General features: G+C 46.0%; 1 protein-coding gene across 1 annotated transcript in view; it reads left to right on the top strand.

Annotated features, from left to right (window-relative positions):
- Positions 1-11,384, top strand: part of VILL (villin like) — a 72,696-nt gene extending 61,312 nt beyond the window's left edge. Inside the window, exons 16-20 of the mRNA XM_054990873.1 lie at positions 3,232-3,376; positions 5,372-5,560; positions 6,492-6,560; positions 7,980-8,249; positions 10,396-11,384. Coding sequence (XP_054846848.1) covers positions 3,232-3,376; positions 5,372-5,560; positions 6,492-6,560; positions 7,980-8,249; positions 10,396-10,509 — 787 coding nt within the window. The 3' untranslated portion in view covers positions 10,510-11,384. The remainder of the gene's footprint in view (positions 1-3,231; positions 3,377-5,371; positions 5,561-6,491; positions 6,561-7,979; positions 8,250-10,395) is intronic.
- The last annotated feature ends 6,267 nt before the right edge of the window (positions 11,385-17,651 follow it).

Below are 17,651 nucleotides of genomic sequence, written 5' to 3'. Positions count from 1 at the left end.
GTTTGCCATGGCAAACAGCAGCCCTGGGAGGTGCCGCCAGCCCTAGTGGATAAATGGCTTCCTCCATCAGGACTCTGTCCAGGGACATTACTGTGCGTGGTGGCTTCCCTCCCCCCCATAATGCAGGGTGACGCAGAGGTCAAGGGGGCAGCTTTCTTGCCCTAACCTAGGGCACCAAAAATCCTTGGGCTGGCACTGCCCCTCCTACCACTCTACCGTTCTCAGGCTCCAAATCCATAAATACGGTCGAAGAGTGCCAAAATCCCATTGTAGCTGACTGATTATTATTTAATATTTATTTATTATTTATGTCATTTCTATTCCGCCTTTCTCACTGAGACTCAAGGCGGATTACATAGTGTGAGATTAGTACAATCCGTGGCAAGGACTAGGGCAGCATTAAAATCATTCTTAATTATTTTAAATTTCACATATACTTTTTCACTGCAAGATTTTCTCCTTTCTATGGCCCGTTTGTTGAAGCCTGATATAAAACAAATCTGCCTGAGTCATTCAAATAAGAAACCAACCACTGGGAATATGTTTCTTTGTTGTTTGGCACGTTCCCGAGAAAGAACAGTCGAAACAAGTGGAAATGCCAGGTTTCTCTTGGAACGGAGCCGTTTAACATCCTTTTACCTTCTTTTATCTGGAAGGAATATACCAGGAAATTATCAATTTTGGTCACTGATGAATTTTGGTCATTGATGAATTTGGTCATTGATGAATTTGGTCATTGATAAATTTGGTCATTGATGAAAAGGCCAATTCAATCCTGGGTTGTATCAAAGGGGCCATAGCGTTGAAATCGCAGGAGGTCATAGCCCCTCTCTATACTGCCTTGGTCAGGCCGCACCTGGAGTATTGTGTGCAGTTCTGGAGGCCTCACTTCAAAAAGGACGTGGACAAAATCGAGAGGGGGCAGAGGAGAGTGACAAGAATGATCAGGGATCTGGAGACTGAGCCCTACGAGGAAAGGCTGAGGGCCTTGGGAATGTTTAGTTTGGAGAAGAGGAGATTGAGGGGGGGACATGATTGCTCTCTTTAAATATTTGAAAGGCTGTCATTTGGAGGAGGGCAGGGAGCTGTTCCAGTTGGCAGCAGAGGATAGGACCCGAAGCAACGGGCTTAAATTACATGCACAAAGGTACCGGCTGGATATTAGGAAGAACTTTTTCACGGTCAGAGCAGTTCAAAAGTGGAATCAGCTGCCTAGGGAGGAGATGAGCTCCCCTTCACTGGCACTCTTCAAGAAGAGGCTGGATGAATACTTGTCAAAGATGCTTTAGGCTGATCCTGCATTGGGCAGGGGGTTGGACTAGATGGTCTGTATGGCCCCTTCCAACTCTATGATTCTATGATATTTAAGGCACTGCAGCACTTTCTGGACCTACAGAATATTACTTTGGGACTCTTTGTGGTTTATACTAACCTCCATTTGTATAACGACTTGCCAATTTGCACTTTATACTTGTTTTACACTTTTTCACTTTATGGAGGTTGAAATTGGAATTGCTAATTATAATACTGCTTTTGAAAATCTGTCTTTGAAGAATTGTTAAATTTGGATAGTAAGTTGGCTTGAGGTGGGTTTTTTTCCCCTGTATAATTGCTGTCTGCTACTGCAGTTCTCTGTTTTTCGTTCGGATTCCATAGGGGCAGACAGACATCAATCATGAGCGTTGCTCTCATTTCCAACATTTGGATCCAGGCTTTCTGGGGAATATATTTCCCTTGCATTTCCCCAACAGTTCAGTCTGTTTTCTACAGGAGATGTTCCAAAGCTCTGGAGTTATAAAACCTGGATTTGGAAATACTTGGAATATTCCAAATAGGTCATGATTTGATAAATTCTGAATATTTCTAAATCACATGTCCCTAAAAATTAGATGAGAGACTGGAAATTCTGAGCAAATTTAATAACAACAACAGTAGCATTTGATTTATATACCGCCCTTCGGGACAACTTAATGCCCACTCAAAGTGTGTTATTATTATCCTCACGACAATCACACTGTGAGGTGGGTGAGGCTGAGAGAGCTCTGAGAGAGCTGTGACTGACGCACGATCAACCAGCTGGCTTCAAGCGGAGGAGGGGGGAATCAAACCCGGCTCTCCAGATTAGAGTCCTGGCGCTCTTAACCACTACACCAAACCGTTTTTGGTTAATAAATCAAAACTGCTCAACTGAGATCAGAGCACTGGCAATGGCGGGGGGCAGGATTATCTTTTTCCCGACCTCACATGGCCGCTCGGAGCTGCAACTTGCCTCATTAGGAAGCAAGTTATACATGCAAGCTGTATATCTCCCAGTGGGGCAAACAGCACTTGTGCAAGGCCATTTGAGGTCAAGAACATGGTGTGGGAAAATGGCCTCCTTGTAGAAATGCCAAACTCCAGGTGGGGCCTGAATTTATCCCAGAATTACAGCTGATCTCCAGACTACAGAGATCAGTTTTCCCAGAGAAAATGGCAGCTTTGGAAGGTGGACTCTATGGGATTACGACCCTGCTGAGATCTCTCTCCAGGCTTCACTCCCATATCTCCAGGAAATTCCCAACCCAGAGTTGGCAACCCTACCATCTACACTATGACCCAAATCCATACCTTCCTATTTTGCATTAAAAAAATGCTTTGGAAATCTTTGAACATCTTATCTAATTGGGTCCGTAAAACACAAAAATCCATCTCATTTTTAAGAAAATAACTTCTGTATCTATAACTGTAGACCATCATGAAGTCCTTTGTTGTTCTCTGCGGGATGTTACCAAATTTTGCAATAATGGAAAGTTCAATTTTATTTTATGAGTTCAATTTTATTTTTGACGATCTCTCTATACCTGTTTTCCCCAAGGGTAATGACATTCGATAGAAATATTGCTGTTAAAATAGACACCTTTTTTTTTTGCATCAGCTGTATATAATTGTGAGAAAGAAAGAAAGAAAGAAAGAAAGAAAGAAAGAAAGAAAGAAAGAAAGAAAGAAAGAAAGAAAGAAAGAAAGAAAGAAAGAAAGAAAGAAAGAAAGAAAAGGGGGAACTTTTCCGGAAAAAATAATAGATGGAGCAGAGAATGGGCTTTCCAGCCATGCATGAAAATTAAGAGATGAAAAAGACGCTCTTGTAGATCTCTGATTTTCCTGGTGCCATTTGGAATACTGACCTCTAGTGGCTAGATTCTGTATAGGCTGCGGGGAAAAAAATATAATTCTCTCGTCTTTCTTCCCATCCAGGTTCCAAGAACAAGCCCCCCATCACCAACCCCGCTTGTTCGAGTGCTCCAATCAGACGGGGCGGTTCATTATGACGGAGATTGTGGATTTCTGCCAAGATGACTTGGATGAAGATGACGTCATGCTGCTGGACACTTGGGAAGAGGTGATTGGTCACTTTGCCAAGGAGTTCCCGATGCACATACGTTTATTAGGCGCAGATCTGTTTTTGTGAATGCGAGACACAAACCCTGATTTAACAGGACAGCTAAGGAGAATCCAGGGGCCCTACAACAGCAGCTTTCCCCAGTCCCTAAGCTGCAGGCAATATCCCTGCATCCACACAATAGTCCTTGTGTCCAAAGCAGAGCAGCCATCTTTTGGAGACAGATCGAGATGGGTAGCTGTGTTAGTCTGTCTGTAGCAGTAGAAAAGAGCAAGAGTCCAGTAGCACCTATAAGACTAACAAAGTTTGTGGAAGGGTATGAGCTTTTGTGAGTCACAGCACGTTTCTGCTGACTCACTTTTGTGATTCACAAAAGCTCATACCCTATACAAATCTTGTTAGCCTTATAGGTGCTACTCGACTCTTGCTCTTTTCATCTTTCAGAGGATCTCCACAACATTGTCCACTAGTCGTCCACTTTCTAGGGGTTCCCCTGCTTTATTCTGATCTCTACAAAACCCATTTTGCCATGATTGTTCCTGAAAGATTGCTGTCCAAATGGTTTCAGGTAGGTAGCTGCGGTGGTGTGCAGTAGAACAGCACGATTTTTGTCCAATGTGGCACCTTAGAGACCAACAAGATTTTCAGTGAATAAGCTATCAAGAATCAAAGCTCCCTTCTTCAGATACAGGGAGTGGAGATCCCTGAGCCTTTATATCCCATTCAGGAGGTGGGTCAGGTGGATCAAAGAAAGGAGTCAGGATGTAAATATACAATGCTGTCAAAGTGGGTTATCATGCTGCCTGGATAAGGTGGTGTGCATTTTCAAACTTCCCACCCACATCTTTGCCAATTTACTGCTGGAATCCCCTTGCTCCTGCCTTCCCCTGTACCACCAGAGCCTTTAAATAAATAAATAATTTCTATACCACTACAATGTAATAATGCTATAGCAATATTGCATGTGCCAATTTAACGATCTCTCTGGTGAGCAGGAACATTGGGTGCAAGCGGATGATCAAAGAAAGTACATAGAATCAGGGCTCATTTTGAGGGGGAATGCGATGGAACGCAGTTCCGGCAGTTCCCCAAAGAGGTCACATGTCATGTGGCCCCACCCACCTGACTCTTGGCCATTTTGGGCCCGTTTCGGCCTGGATTGGGGCCAAAATGGCCCGGATCAGGCCTCTGACGGGTGGTGGATCACTCTCTTGCTCAGCAGTGGCCCAATCCTGAACATTTTGGACCTACTTTTGGCCATTTTCAGCCCCTATTTGCCATTTCGGACTCAATTTTGACCCTGAATGGCCAGGATTGGGTCCAAAACAGCCCAGATAGGTGATGTCAGGAGGTGTGGCATATGCAAAACAGTTATGCTAATGACACACTTCTGGTGATTTCAAGGGGCGTGACATATGCTAATGAGCTATGCTAATGAGTTATGCTGATGAGTTCCTCCAGCTCTTTTTCTACAAAATGACCCCTGCGTCAAATACTCCAGCATGGATGCTTCGTGCCATTGCAAACGTCTCTGCCATTTGCAATGTCAACAATTGCCCAACAGGGTTTTGTCGCCATGCGGATGCGTCCTTAGATTCCATCAACAAATGGTTATACAAAGGCACTGGGGTCTTCCTATACCCCAGTACTTTTCATACAAGATTTTGTGGAACACCCACAAACACCTGTCATATGAATGTATAGAACCCCACACTACCGGAGACTTTTCTATAAAAGGGGAAAGCAATTTGGGAGAGCGGTGATGTGTATCGGGCATGCTGCATACAGGGAAAGGGTTAAGGCACCGCTCCTCTTCCCGCTCCTCACGTGCTGCTGCTTTGGGAACTCACCCTAAAGTTCTGTAGATAGTTTCCCTGCTGGTGATGGGTCCACCTAGTGGCTATAACTGTACATTGCATGTATCATTTTCCCCTACTCGGTAAATCAATAAGGAACCTTTTTTCTCTCTCTTCCCCATCTCCTATTTCCTTTTAGATTTTCCTTTGGATTGGCAAGGCTGCCAACAACTACGAAAAGAATGAATCCATTTCCTCGGCCAAGGAGTACCTGAAGACCCATCCGGCGGGAAGAGATATAGCAACTCCCATCATCATGGTGAAACAAGGTCATGAACCACTGAACTTCACAGGATGGTTTGCCGCTTGGGATCCGTACAAGTGGAGTGTGAGTAGCTGCAACATGTATGTCCTCTTGGAGAGCAGCCCTAGTTCAGTGGGAGAGTGCCTGCTTTGTATGTAGAAGATCCCTCGCATATCTGGTCAAAAGGATTTCTTCAGTAGGGCTTGCGAAGGCATTTTTCCACCAACATCCTACACCGTAAGCAGCAAAATTCACCTGTTTCTGTCACGTGCTAGAACTGCTTAGTGATTCCGGTCTCTGAATGACAACAAGCTGTCATTACAATGCCCCACGGACTACACTTTTGTTGTTTTATTTAGCCAAATTGGCTCATTCTGAGATCATGCTAGATCCACTTAGCACCTATCCCATTAGCCCTGGGCTCTCTGTGACATCAGAGCAGTTAAGCCAATGAGAATCAGTAGAGCTCTAGCCTCCTCCCTTTCCATCACAGTCTTGTCCTCTCTTTCCTTCAAGGAGCTAAGGTAGCATATACCACTTCCCTCTCTTCTAGCTGATCCTCACAACAGGCAGGTAGGCTGAAAGAGGGTGGCAGGCCCAAACTTACCCACTGAGCTTCATGGCTGATTTGACAGTCTCCCGAACCCTAGTTGAACCTTTAGATTTTGCTTCTTCCTGTCAATGCAAGTCCACGTCTGCCCTGTGTTGGCAGGTACAGCCCCCAGCCCAATGGGCTTCATCTTACATATATGCTGTGAATAATAATAGTCCTGTTGGAAGTGATACAAAAGATATCAGTTTAGCAATTATCATTGCTTGAGAGAGAGAGAGAGTGAAGCTAGGGAACTGGGGTGGGAAGCATCCTTAATCTTTCAAGATTTTCTGTTCGGTCCCCTCTATGGTGGTCAGAATGAGGATGCTGGGGAGGGAAGGAGTTTCTGTACGATATTTACTGGCTTGGGGAGTGCTGAAGATCTTTCTCATGGATTTGATTGTGGCTCCCCCCCCCCCTCAGGATGGCAAGTCCTATGAGGAGATGAAGAGCAGCTTAGGAGACGTGTCTGCTATTTCAGAGATCACTGTGGTGAGTGGGCCTCGGTGTGTGGAAATCATAATTTCTGTTGTGCGTAAAGAGCGTTTCATATATTTTATGTATTTTAAGTAGAGATGGGCACGAACCAAAATTCATGACGAACCAGGTCGGTTCGTGGTTCGTGAACCAGCAGTTTGTCGGATCCCATTTCTGATGAACCGCCACAAACTTTAGGCTGGTTCGTTTGGTTTGTTTTTGGGTTTGTCACTGCAGACAGCCTGGTGCCGATCAATCAGTTTCCTAGGCAACAGAGGATGGACTTCCTGCAGACCTTCTGCTGGCCCGCAAGTGACCTTCTGCTGGCCCGCAAGTGACCTTCTGCTGGCCCGCAAGTGACAATTTTCTGACCTGGATGTGACATTTTCACGAACCAAACGAACTGGTTTGCAAACCGGGGGGCAGGTTCGTGAAAGTTTGTGATTCGTGGTTCATGAAATTTGACCTTGCATTACCTTTTCTACGTACACACTTGCCTTATCCTCTGGGTTTGATACAGGTATGTGTTGCTAGGGGGTGCATAAAAATAGTTGTTAAAATTTAATTGTAGCAGCAAGCAGGGAATGCCTCCATCATCTGCTACCAGATTAAGCATTTTTTATAAAGCTACCAGAAACACAAGAATTCATTTACTTCATTTGTCCCCCAACCGCTTTTATCCCCAATGGGGACTTAAAGTGGCTTACAACGTTCTCCCTTTCGCCATTTTATCCTCACAACAACCCTGTGAGGTAGGTTTTGCTGAAAATGTGAGACTGGCACCAGGCTGGGTCTTTGTGACATGAGCATTATGAGGGGTATTATGGATTGGTGAGGGTTTGTTTGCTATGCAGCAGCCCTGAATAGCCCAGATTAGCCTAAATTTATCAGATCTGGGAAGCTAAGCAGGGCTGGCCATAATTTGTACTTTGATGGGAGACCTAGGATGTCCAGGGTCACTATGCAGAGGAAGGCAATGGAAAACCACCTCTCTTCCACTCTCTCTACATGAGACATCTAACACAGGGATGCTCAAGTGTAGGGAGAGGCAATGTTAGCCGGGAAGTGTAGTTTAAAAAGACAGCTAGCGGAGATCGCTCCTCAGAGGGTTTGTTAATTTCATCTTTGCCTCCTGGAAGGGGAGGTGAAACTGACAGAGCCATGAGTCAATTGCAACTCAATGGCACATTATTATTATTTATGCTTGCTATGTGCCCCCCTCTCACCCTTCCTCCCCCCTTCTGAAACCTCCATGCCAGGCAGCTTTGCTCTGTGGAGGAGGAAGTGAGAGAGGCTAGCCTTGCGGGCTGCTAGAAATAGCCAGCCAAAATTTGTGGAGCCCTGAACATGACCACGAACGCCCGTATGGAAATGTGTGATTTCCTCGTGTCTGAAATGTCTCTGGGTTCAAAAGGCTTCCCTGTATTTTGGCAGGACCTTAAAAATGCCAACTTGAATAATAATAAAAAAGCCAGCAACAAGCCAACGCCCAAGCAGACTTCCGATCCAGCCGGTTCAGGGTCCGGACAGAGTCCGCAAGTGCCCCAGCCAGTCTCCAACAGCAACAGTGACAGCAGCGTCAACTGCAATAACAACAACACCCCTTCGCTAGAAACTCTTGGGAATGGTGCCTATCCTAGAGAACTGCTGATCAACAAGACAGTGGAAGACCTGCCGGAAGGCGTGGACCCCACCAGGAAAGAGGTGAAGGGGGTTCCTCTCCAGTCTTGCTTGTGGTGATGTTTGCAAAGAAGCTGAGTTCTTGGGAGCTCTTCGGTCACTCTTCCAACCCAGCTCTGAAACTTTTAGGCAGTCGTTGAGTGGATAACTGTGAAATAAGAGCTTGGGTGCTTATTTTGGGAGTGGGGGCTGTTTTGGTAATGAAAGGGGGAAATAACCGTGACAAGTCGATTGTGCTTCCGTTTTGAAATAGGCAACAAGCAAAGAAAGGATTGCGTAAATGTGCAAGCAGCACAGTTAAATTTTTTAGTGGTGGAAGTATGAGGCTGAGGCAGCTTTGATTCAGTGGTATGCCGCCATGTGGAGGGTTGCCACGCTGAGTCTGGCTACTGGTGGGCAGAAATTGCTGGAAACTCTACATTAAACTCTATGGTTTTGCCATCAAGTTTTCAGCAATTCCTAGAGCTACCATGGTCACTTCTGGGTTGTACCCGGAAGTGATGTACAACCCGAGAGGCTGCTGACTTTTTTTCTTTATTTTTCTCCTGCCACCACTCGGAGCAGTGGAGGGCAACAGAAATGACTGGCAAGAGATTGTCTGCCATAAGCAGGCACATGGTGCACCAGCCATGTATGTCCTTTTAATTGTGAAGCTCAGAGAAAACTGGGCTCACCCCTTGGCTGAGGAGACATCTAGAGAGAGCTGTCTTTTTATATTGCATCTATCTACATCCATGGAACGTACAGGCATCTTTATTCTTGTTTTCTATTTATTTTCTGAGTCATGGAACTCAAGTTAGTGTTCTTGCATGTTCTCTCTGTGAGGAAAGTAAAACAGTATTACATACACACATCAACTTACCTGAGAGCATTGAGAATTTCCAAGGACAGCATTGCAGAATTGGATGTCCTTTGGATAAGAGAGCCCTGGAAAAGGTGGGCATTTCCGTAACATTTGCTTGACTTATGTACAAACTAAGCACTGGGTGAGGTCAATGCAGCCTCCTCCTGACCATCAGCTCTTCCTCAGAAAATACGTACAGCCACTAATGGAAATTAAGATTCTTTTTTTCATAGGCCTGGACTACCACAAGGCAAGGCCTTAGAGCTAACCATATAAATAAACTAAAGGTCCTCATACTTTCAGAGCATGAGGGCACTTTTGGAATTCTGACATAGGGGTGCAACAAGATGGCAGCCGCAGGAGGTGGAGCCAACAAAAATGGCTGCCACAAGAGGTGGAGTCACACACACAGAGGAAGCACAAAGGCAGGGGAGAAGAGGGGTAATTTTAAAAACACACTAAGAAAGAGGAGTGAGAGAATAAAAGGAGGGGTCGTTTTGTAGAAAAAGAGCCGGAGGAACTTATTAGCACAACTCATTAGCATAACTCATTAGCATATGCCATACCCCTTGACATCACCAGAAGTGTGTTATTAGCATAACTGATTTGCGTAGGCCACACCCCCTGACATCACCTATCCTGGCTGTTTTGGACCCAATCTTGGCCATTCAGGGCCAAAATTGGGCCCAAAATGGCAAAAAGGGGCTGAAAATGGCCCAAAAGGGGCTCAAAATGGTCAGGATTGGGCCGCTGCTGAGCGACAGAGTAATTTACCACTCGTCAGAGGCCCAATCTGGGCTGTTTTGGCCCCAATCCAGGCCGAAATGGGCCACCTGACATGTGACCTCTTTGGGGAACTGCTGGAAATGCGTTCCAGCATGTTCCCCCTCAAAATGAGCCCTGAATAAAAGTAACACTGTGGTGGCAGCTGCTGCTAAAACATTGTTTTAATCTGCACAGTGAATCAGATCTCCAGTGGCCAGTCAGAAGCCTTGATTGTCAAGAGCCCCACATGGCCCCACCCACTTTCAAAAAACATTTTTTGGCCTCAGGAAAGGAGTTAGCAGATGCCATGGGGCCCCCAAACACCATGCTGAGGAACCCTGAAACAAATCATATAAATGTACCCATTCATAATAATTGGGACTGCATATTTGCAAAGATAACTAACTCCACAAAGGTCCAGTGTAAATATATATGTGCAGATTCTGGAACATTTTTCCTGAAATTACAACTTTGAGGTTAGCTGAAGCATATGAACTTCCATGATGGTGCCCGTCCTCATCTCCCCTTCCCCTTTCTCCCCCACCCCGCCTCTCTCCGCAGTACTACCTGTCGGATGCAGATTTCTGCGACATCTTTGGGAAAAGCAAGGAGGAGTTCTACCAGATGCCCAAGTGGAAGCAACAAAACGAAAAGAAGCAGTTTGGATTCTTTTGAGTCAAGAAAGCACCCCAACCAGCTTGGAACTAGTTTCAGGGGAACACAACAGGGGTGGAAGGAAGAGCTGCTGGTTTTAAAGACACCCGTGTGCCCCTGAACGAGGAAATGACTTTGAGAATAATACTCCTGGAATCAGTGTGGTTAAAAAGAAGCTTGGCAAACTCCATTCCTTTTCCCCACCCCGTTGGAAATGGCAACTTGTTTTCTTCCCGGTTTCATATTCTTGACATCTGTGCCAGCAAATAGAGGGAGATTTTTTTTTACATTTGGGGTCTTGGGAATTCAGCACGAGGATTCAGAGGTTGGTTGTGTTGAAGGGGAGTGAAAAGGTCCTGGATTTGGGTCCCAGGGCTAACTCTGGCCTCTCCAGCAGTTTGGGAAGGGCCCAGCAGCCCCTGTTTCGGTCCTTCAAAAAGGAAAAGCGCAGTGCCTTTTCCTCCAGCTGCCTAGACGGGAATGCCCAAGTCCTTCCTCGCCTGCTCCTTCTAGAATGTCGAGATACCAAATTCAACAAATGGATGTTTCCATTTTGCCGCCCCCCTCCCGCCCCGTAAGCACCGAGAATCTTCTGCCCAGCCACAGTTTCTAATGAAACGGGGGGCTAGATGGACCTGACTTTGACCCAACAAAGCACTTTTTTTCTTATGATGGGATGCCAAGATTTAGAAAAGGGGAGGGCGCCGGTAGCCAAGGAATTAATTGCACTTAATTTTAAGTTAAGGGGTGATATGGCCCAGCCACTTTTTCAAGCTCATGTTTGCCAATAATAAGTAAAAAGAGAGTTTCCGGTAGGTAGTCATGTTGGTCTGCAGCAGGGATTTTTTTCAGCTGGAACATGGTGGAACGGAGTTCCGGCACCTCTTGAAAATGGTCACATGGCCAGTGGCCCCACCCCCTGCGCCGTGGCGCAGAGGGCAATCTAAACTCCCCTCTGTCTGGAGATCAGGGGGTGGGGCCACCAGCCATGTGACCATTTTCGCCAAGGGCAATTTAAACTTTAAAAAACTCCCTTCCTTGTTCCAGCTGACCCAAAGTGACGTCATTGTGCGGTCCTGAGTTCCACCACTGAGTTCCACCACCTCTTTTCCCAGAAAAAAAGCCCTGATCTGCAGTAAGATTGCAGGATTTGACTCCTGCGCCACTTTAGAGACCAACAAGGTTTTCCTTATTAGAAGCTTTTCAGAATCAATGGACCAAGCTACAAATGACGAATGACACTTGAACAGCAAGTGAACAAACTCACGTCTATCCCTCCCTAGTCAGAGTCAATTGACTGTCCGAGTCAATGACTCAAGAATCGATGACTCTCAAAAGCTTATACCTTAGAATCTTGTTGGTCTCTAAGGTGCCCCTGGACTCAAATCCTGCTAAAAAGAGTTAGATAATGCTTGGTGGGGTTGGTCGCCCTTTATTGTAATGCCTGAAGAAGAGACAGAGCCTCACTTGGCATTTCTGGGTGAAAAGACTCAGAGTCTCACAGAACGGAAAGATCTTGCAGAAACTCAAGAGTTGCAGCCGTCTACCAAGTCGCTTACCATTGGCAGCCTTGAATTGCAAGCGCCGAGTCTTGAACTAGGGGCTATCTGCGTGCAAAGCCTCAGCTTAGCTCCTACCCTGAGCTTTAGCTCCTGCCCATCCCTGTTTATTGCCAAAAATATACGTTGGGGAGACTCTTGCAAGACAGGTATTGGTAGGTATTTATCTTCCAATAGGTGTTCTGTGTACTTCTCCGTCTCTCTCTCTCTCTCTCTCTCTCTCTCTCGTCCTCCCCCCACCCACCCTCAGCATTTTGTATGGTCAAAGTAAACATAAAGACTTCCCTCTGTTTTGCAAGGTTGCTGGTAGAGTTGCTAACCTTCACGTGACTTGGAGATCTCACCACATTGTAACTGATCTCAAGACTAAAGAGGATAGTTCCCCTGGAGAAAATGGCAGCTTTGGAGAGAGAAACCCCATGGCATTCGTGCTATAGCATTATGCTGACATCCCTCCCCTTTCCAAGCCCTGCCTTCCCCAAGCTCCACCCCTAAATCTCCAGGAATTCCCCAACCTGGAGCTGGCAACCCTAGGAGCTGCACAAATCACACTCAAGAAGGGATAAGAGCATTTTGTAACTTCTCTGCGGGGTCTTTCTATCTCCTCTTGCACATCTTGAGGCATGTTCTCCCCCTCCCCTCCATATTTCTGTCTAGCCCTTCACTGGGGCAAGAGTACAAATCCCCCCTAATTCAAAGTTGTTTGGAAAATGTTGATATTTCCTTATCTGACCTGAAGCCTTTTCCTGTAACATTCCGAGTTATCAGTACTATTAGGCTGAGAGCCAAGCTAAAAGTGATGCCTGACACAGGTTGGACACTTGTCAGCTTCCCTCAAGTTTTGGTGGGAAATGTAGGCGTCCTGGTCTTGCAGTATGGCTCTTCGTTACAGCTGCAAGACCAGGATGCCGACATTTCCCATCAAAACTTGAGGGAAGCTGACAAATGTCCAACCTGTGTCAGGCGTCACTTGTAGCTTGGCTCTGAGACAGCGGGTTCATTTTTGTATTGAATGCCACCAGTTGGAGCCACAGTTTACAAGAGGCGGCACCTGGTTCCCCTTCAGAAGGGGTCCGATCCTTTACTTGCCTTATCCTGGATCATGTGACTTGGAAAGGTAGCCAGCTGACCAAGCAAATCATCACATGACCTGTCTATCTGACTTTAAAAGCACCAGGAGAATAGATTGGTTAGCAAAGATGGGAATGGATGAGAGATACTAAGAAGTCATTATCTTGGAGGAATTCCATCTCTGGGTGGTGATGGGTCATTTCCCATTTTAGGGAAGGAGAGGAGGCTTCTAGACAGGGAGATCTCCTCCATGAACTTTCCAACATGAAGGTCTGATGTAGCGGCTCAAGAAACAATTTGTTCTGCAGCTTAATTAAGTTTGTGGTATCCCAGGTTTAGGTGCTCCTTTATGCAGCAAAAGCTAGGAGGTGGCCCAGAATTGGTCTTGCTCTTCATGTTTTGCTCTTCAATGGACCCTGGCTTTGTGTACCGTTCCAAAGTTGGAAGTGCCACAAAAGCTTTCCTGAATGTAGATTCCGACATAACTTTCGAAGGCCAGAGAGGGAGACCACAACACTTTTGCGCTCATTTCACGGTGACCAGTGGCCGTTTCGCTCTGTTCATTTCATGTCCATGCCATGATTTCAAAATAAACAAATCCCAATGAATCACAGCCTCTGTTCTTCATTCAAAAATGAGCCAGTGGAACCGCGCTATGCCTGTGACCTTCCTCTGCCTCCAAGAGGAAGCTTCTTCACCGACTGCCTTCTATCTCATTTCACTTTTGGGCCTCACCTGCAACTCCTCCCTGCAGAGTTCTTTTAATATTTACCCCCTTTATTATGTATAATATTAGGCTATGTATGTAGAATCTGTATAATATCATAAGAGCTCCATGGCGCACAGTGGTAAACTGCAGTACTGCAGCCCAAGCTCTGCTCACAACCTGAGTTCAATCCTGGTGGAAGCCGGGTTCAAGTAGCCGGCTCAAGGTTGACTCAGCCTTCCGTCCTTCTGAGGTCGGTAAAATGAGTACTCAGTTTCCTGGGGATAAAGTGTAGATGACTGGGGAAGGCAATGGCAAACCACCCCTTAAAAAGTCTGCCAAAAAAACGTTGTGATGCAATGTCCCCCCATGGGTCAGTAATGACTCGGCCCATATTAACCCATGGCTGGGGCCCTAGGCTTTCAGGGCCGTTTCCAGACAGCTTACCGGCCCCCGGAACGTCGCACCATGTTGCGGGGAAAATGCGAAATTTCGCGTTTTCCCCGCAACGTGGCGCGACATTCCGGGGGCTGGTAAGCCGTCTGGAAACGGCCCAGCAGGTCTTTCAGGCCCCCTCTGGCACTTTAATCTTTCATCCCACTACAGCTGACAGCCTGACCCTGGTACGGTAGGTACTAGACTGCAGTACACAGCCCTACATCCATTTTGAGGGTCTCTTGAAGAATTCTATTCACAATTCAAAAAATATTTTTATTGCATGAGTAGAACTCTTCAGGAAAGCACATTTTGGGAGTAAAATCAAAAAGAGTCCAGTAGCACCTTTAAGACTAACCAATTTTATTGTAGCATAAGCTTTCGAGAATCAAGTTCTCTTCGTCAGATGCCTGATATCAGTAGTTAGTCTGCTACCACAGACTAACATGGCTAACTCCTCTGAATTTTGGGAGTATAATTGTTCACTACTATAATATTTTGAAGCGAATAAATTATATATATTTTTAACAATTTATGGATAATTGTTTTAATATAAGACAATTTGTTTCACTTCAATAAGGAAGCAGTTAATTGTCTTACTAATAGAGGTTATATGAGAGAATCAATTAATTGTAATTTAGGGTGTGTGGGGGGGGTACCTCAGCAAAAAAAAGTGACGGGCCCCTAGTCCCTGTGGGGCCCCTAGGCTTGGGCCTAGTCAGCCTTATGAATAATACGGCCCTGGGTAGGATATGGACCAGCAAATGTATGCAGGAAGGAGGAAAGTGACTGAATGAAGGCGGCTGAGAGAGGAATGCTCAAGGTACGATTTTTGAACTGGCAAAGTAGCCACTGTCCAATTAGGGGAAGACAGACAGGGCCACGCAAAGCCTATGTGGTGTTGTGGTTAAAGTGTCAGACTAGGTTCAAATCCTCCCTCTTAGGGTTCCCAGGTACCTGCCGGTGTAGGGTTGCCAGCCTCCAGGTAGTGGCTGGAGATCTCCCGGAATCACAACTGGTCTCCAGGCCACAGAGATCAGTTCACCTGGAGGAAATGGCTACTTTGAGGGGTGGACTCTATGGAATTATGCCATGCCGAGGTCTTTTCCCTCCCCAAACCCCACTTTCTCCAGGTTTCTCCAGGTTTCACTCTTCAGATCTCCAGGAATTTCCCAACTTGGAGCTGGCAACCCAATGCCAGTGGCGAGCAAAATCCCAGAGCTTGCCCACTACCGGCAAGCTCCTCAGGAGCATGCGCCATGCGTGTGTTCCCACCCATCGTGCCAGCTGCAGGAGTGTCCCCGTGCTCCGTTTGGAGCCAATTTAGGCCTCAAACCAGCCAAATCTGAGCAATGTGGAGCACCAGAGCGCTCCCATAGCCAGCATGAAAACATCACGGAAGTGACGTCGCTGCGCACTCAGCATGGTGACGCCACTTCTGGAAGTGACATCATCACACCGTGGCTGGAGCATGCGCACGAGGATTCAAAGCTGGGCAGCAAGTCACTCGTGCTCAGTTTAACTTACCTCGCACGATTGATGTGAGGATAAAATGCAGGAGGAGATCACCACGTATGCTCCTTGGAAGAAGGTGAGTATACAGTGCAGTAGTGTATTGCTACACCTGGCCCCACCCAAGCGATTCCTTTTTCTCCCCACTGCCCGCCGGGCTGCTCAGGCCTACGTGGCCCATCCTCTCAGCCTGCAAGTTGGTTGAGGTGGCCCGCAGCCCGCGGCGGCCTCCGGAACCAGCCCTGCAGCAAACCGGCGCCACTGTGGCCTGCGCGACCCATCCTCCCGGCCTACAAGCTATGGTGCTGAGTGTTGAGTGTTGGTGAGTGTTGCTATTATCTCCCCCCCATTAGTATGTCATATTTTAGGAGCCTTTGGGGGGTGGTATTATGTTCTAGTCTAATTATAGTCCTATTGTATTGAAATCTGCAGAAACTTTTGGCAGCTGTTGTTAAGTTACACGATAACTAATTTTTTTGGTTCTCCTCCTGTGGGATGAGAGTTGCTGTTTATGACAGGCTGTAAAAACAGTAAGAAGTAAAGTCCTATTTTTGGGGTGGAGCCTGAGTGGTGGGTGTTGCCTTCTGACACACTTCCAATGATGGCAGGGGGTGTGGCATATGCAAATCAGTTATGTGAACGACACACTTCCGGTGATGTCAAGGGGCGTAGCATATGCTAATGAGTTATGCTAATGAGTTCCTGCAGCTCTTTTTCTAAGAAATGACCCCTGTGGCAATCCATCACTCCTTTGCTAACCCTGTTCCAGCGCCCTTTCAGGAATTTTGTAGGCATATGGCGTATATGTTTGGCACTGAAACTTCTGCACCTAACCAAACCATCTCAAACCTGATTCTTAATCCACCACAAACCCACTCAGTCCACATATTGAACCTGCTCATTTGCTTGTATGAACTGGTTATAAGGTAAGCATATTATGAAAGAAGAAAAAATGACACACCAAATCGATTTTTTTGGTCTTTTTATTCTAACCATGACAAAAATATATTATTCCTATAGTACTAGCATTTTTCTACCTCTATGGCTTTGTTTGGCAATTTTTTAAAAAAGCACAGTATAAATATAAATTTTTCAGAAACCTATTGCATTTTTAGTTTTTAACCACACTAAGATTGTCATCGACATAAACAGAATAAGGCTATAACAATTAGGAACGCTTCATCCCAAGTTGTGCTACGGTGGGATAGAATAACTGCCCCCATGTGACATCACTGAGAAAAAGCCATTATATTAACTCTTGACAAGTTCACAGCTGAAGATGATGAAGAGAAAGGAAGGAAGGTTTTGAAAGAGGGGTGGGCAAATATTTCACTCTGAGTGTCACCGCTGGGTCTCTGCATGCTTTTTTGCGAACTCTGATTCGGATGCTGGATTTTCCCGTTTCCAGCTCCTCCTGGTGCTAGAAATGGGAAGCGACAGCCTCTAATTCGGAGCCTCCCAAATTGGGCAGCAACTCTGCTCTGGCCTTCTCTCTCATTCTACTATTCTTAACAGCCCTTAAGCAGTTCAGCAATCTTTCGAGAGCATCAACCAACTAGCCAACGCGCCTGTCAAGTTACTTAAGCAGCTTGACTGCCGGGAGAAAAGACAAGTTTTCATTTTTTTTTAAAGCTGAGAAAGTACATCATGAATTTTAGAAAGCACTTCTCATTCAATACATCAACATTTTCTTTTAGGAGCAGTTTTCAGGTAGGTAGCAAGGTTAGAATGAAGACTGACAAAGAGAGCTTTGTTTGTATTGTCGAAGGCTTTCACGGCCGGAGAACGATGGTTGTTGGGGGTTTTCCGGGCTGTATTGCCGTGGTCTTGGCATTGTAGTTCCTGACGTTTCGCCAGCAGCTGTGGCTGGCATCTTCAGA

This window comes from Eublepharis macularius, chromosome 11 (assembly GCF_028583425.1).
Source record: "Eublepharis macularius isolate TG4126 chromosome 11, MPM_Emac_v1.0, whole genome shotgun sequence".
NCBI lineage: Eukaryota > Metazoa > Chordata > Lepidosauria > Squamata > Eublepharidae > Eublepharis > Eublepharis macularius.
The sequence above is the reverse complement of the archived record's forward strand: the minus strand, read 5'-3'. Positions and strand labels throughout refer to the sequence as shown.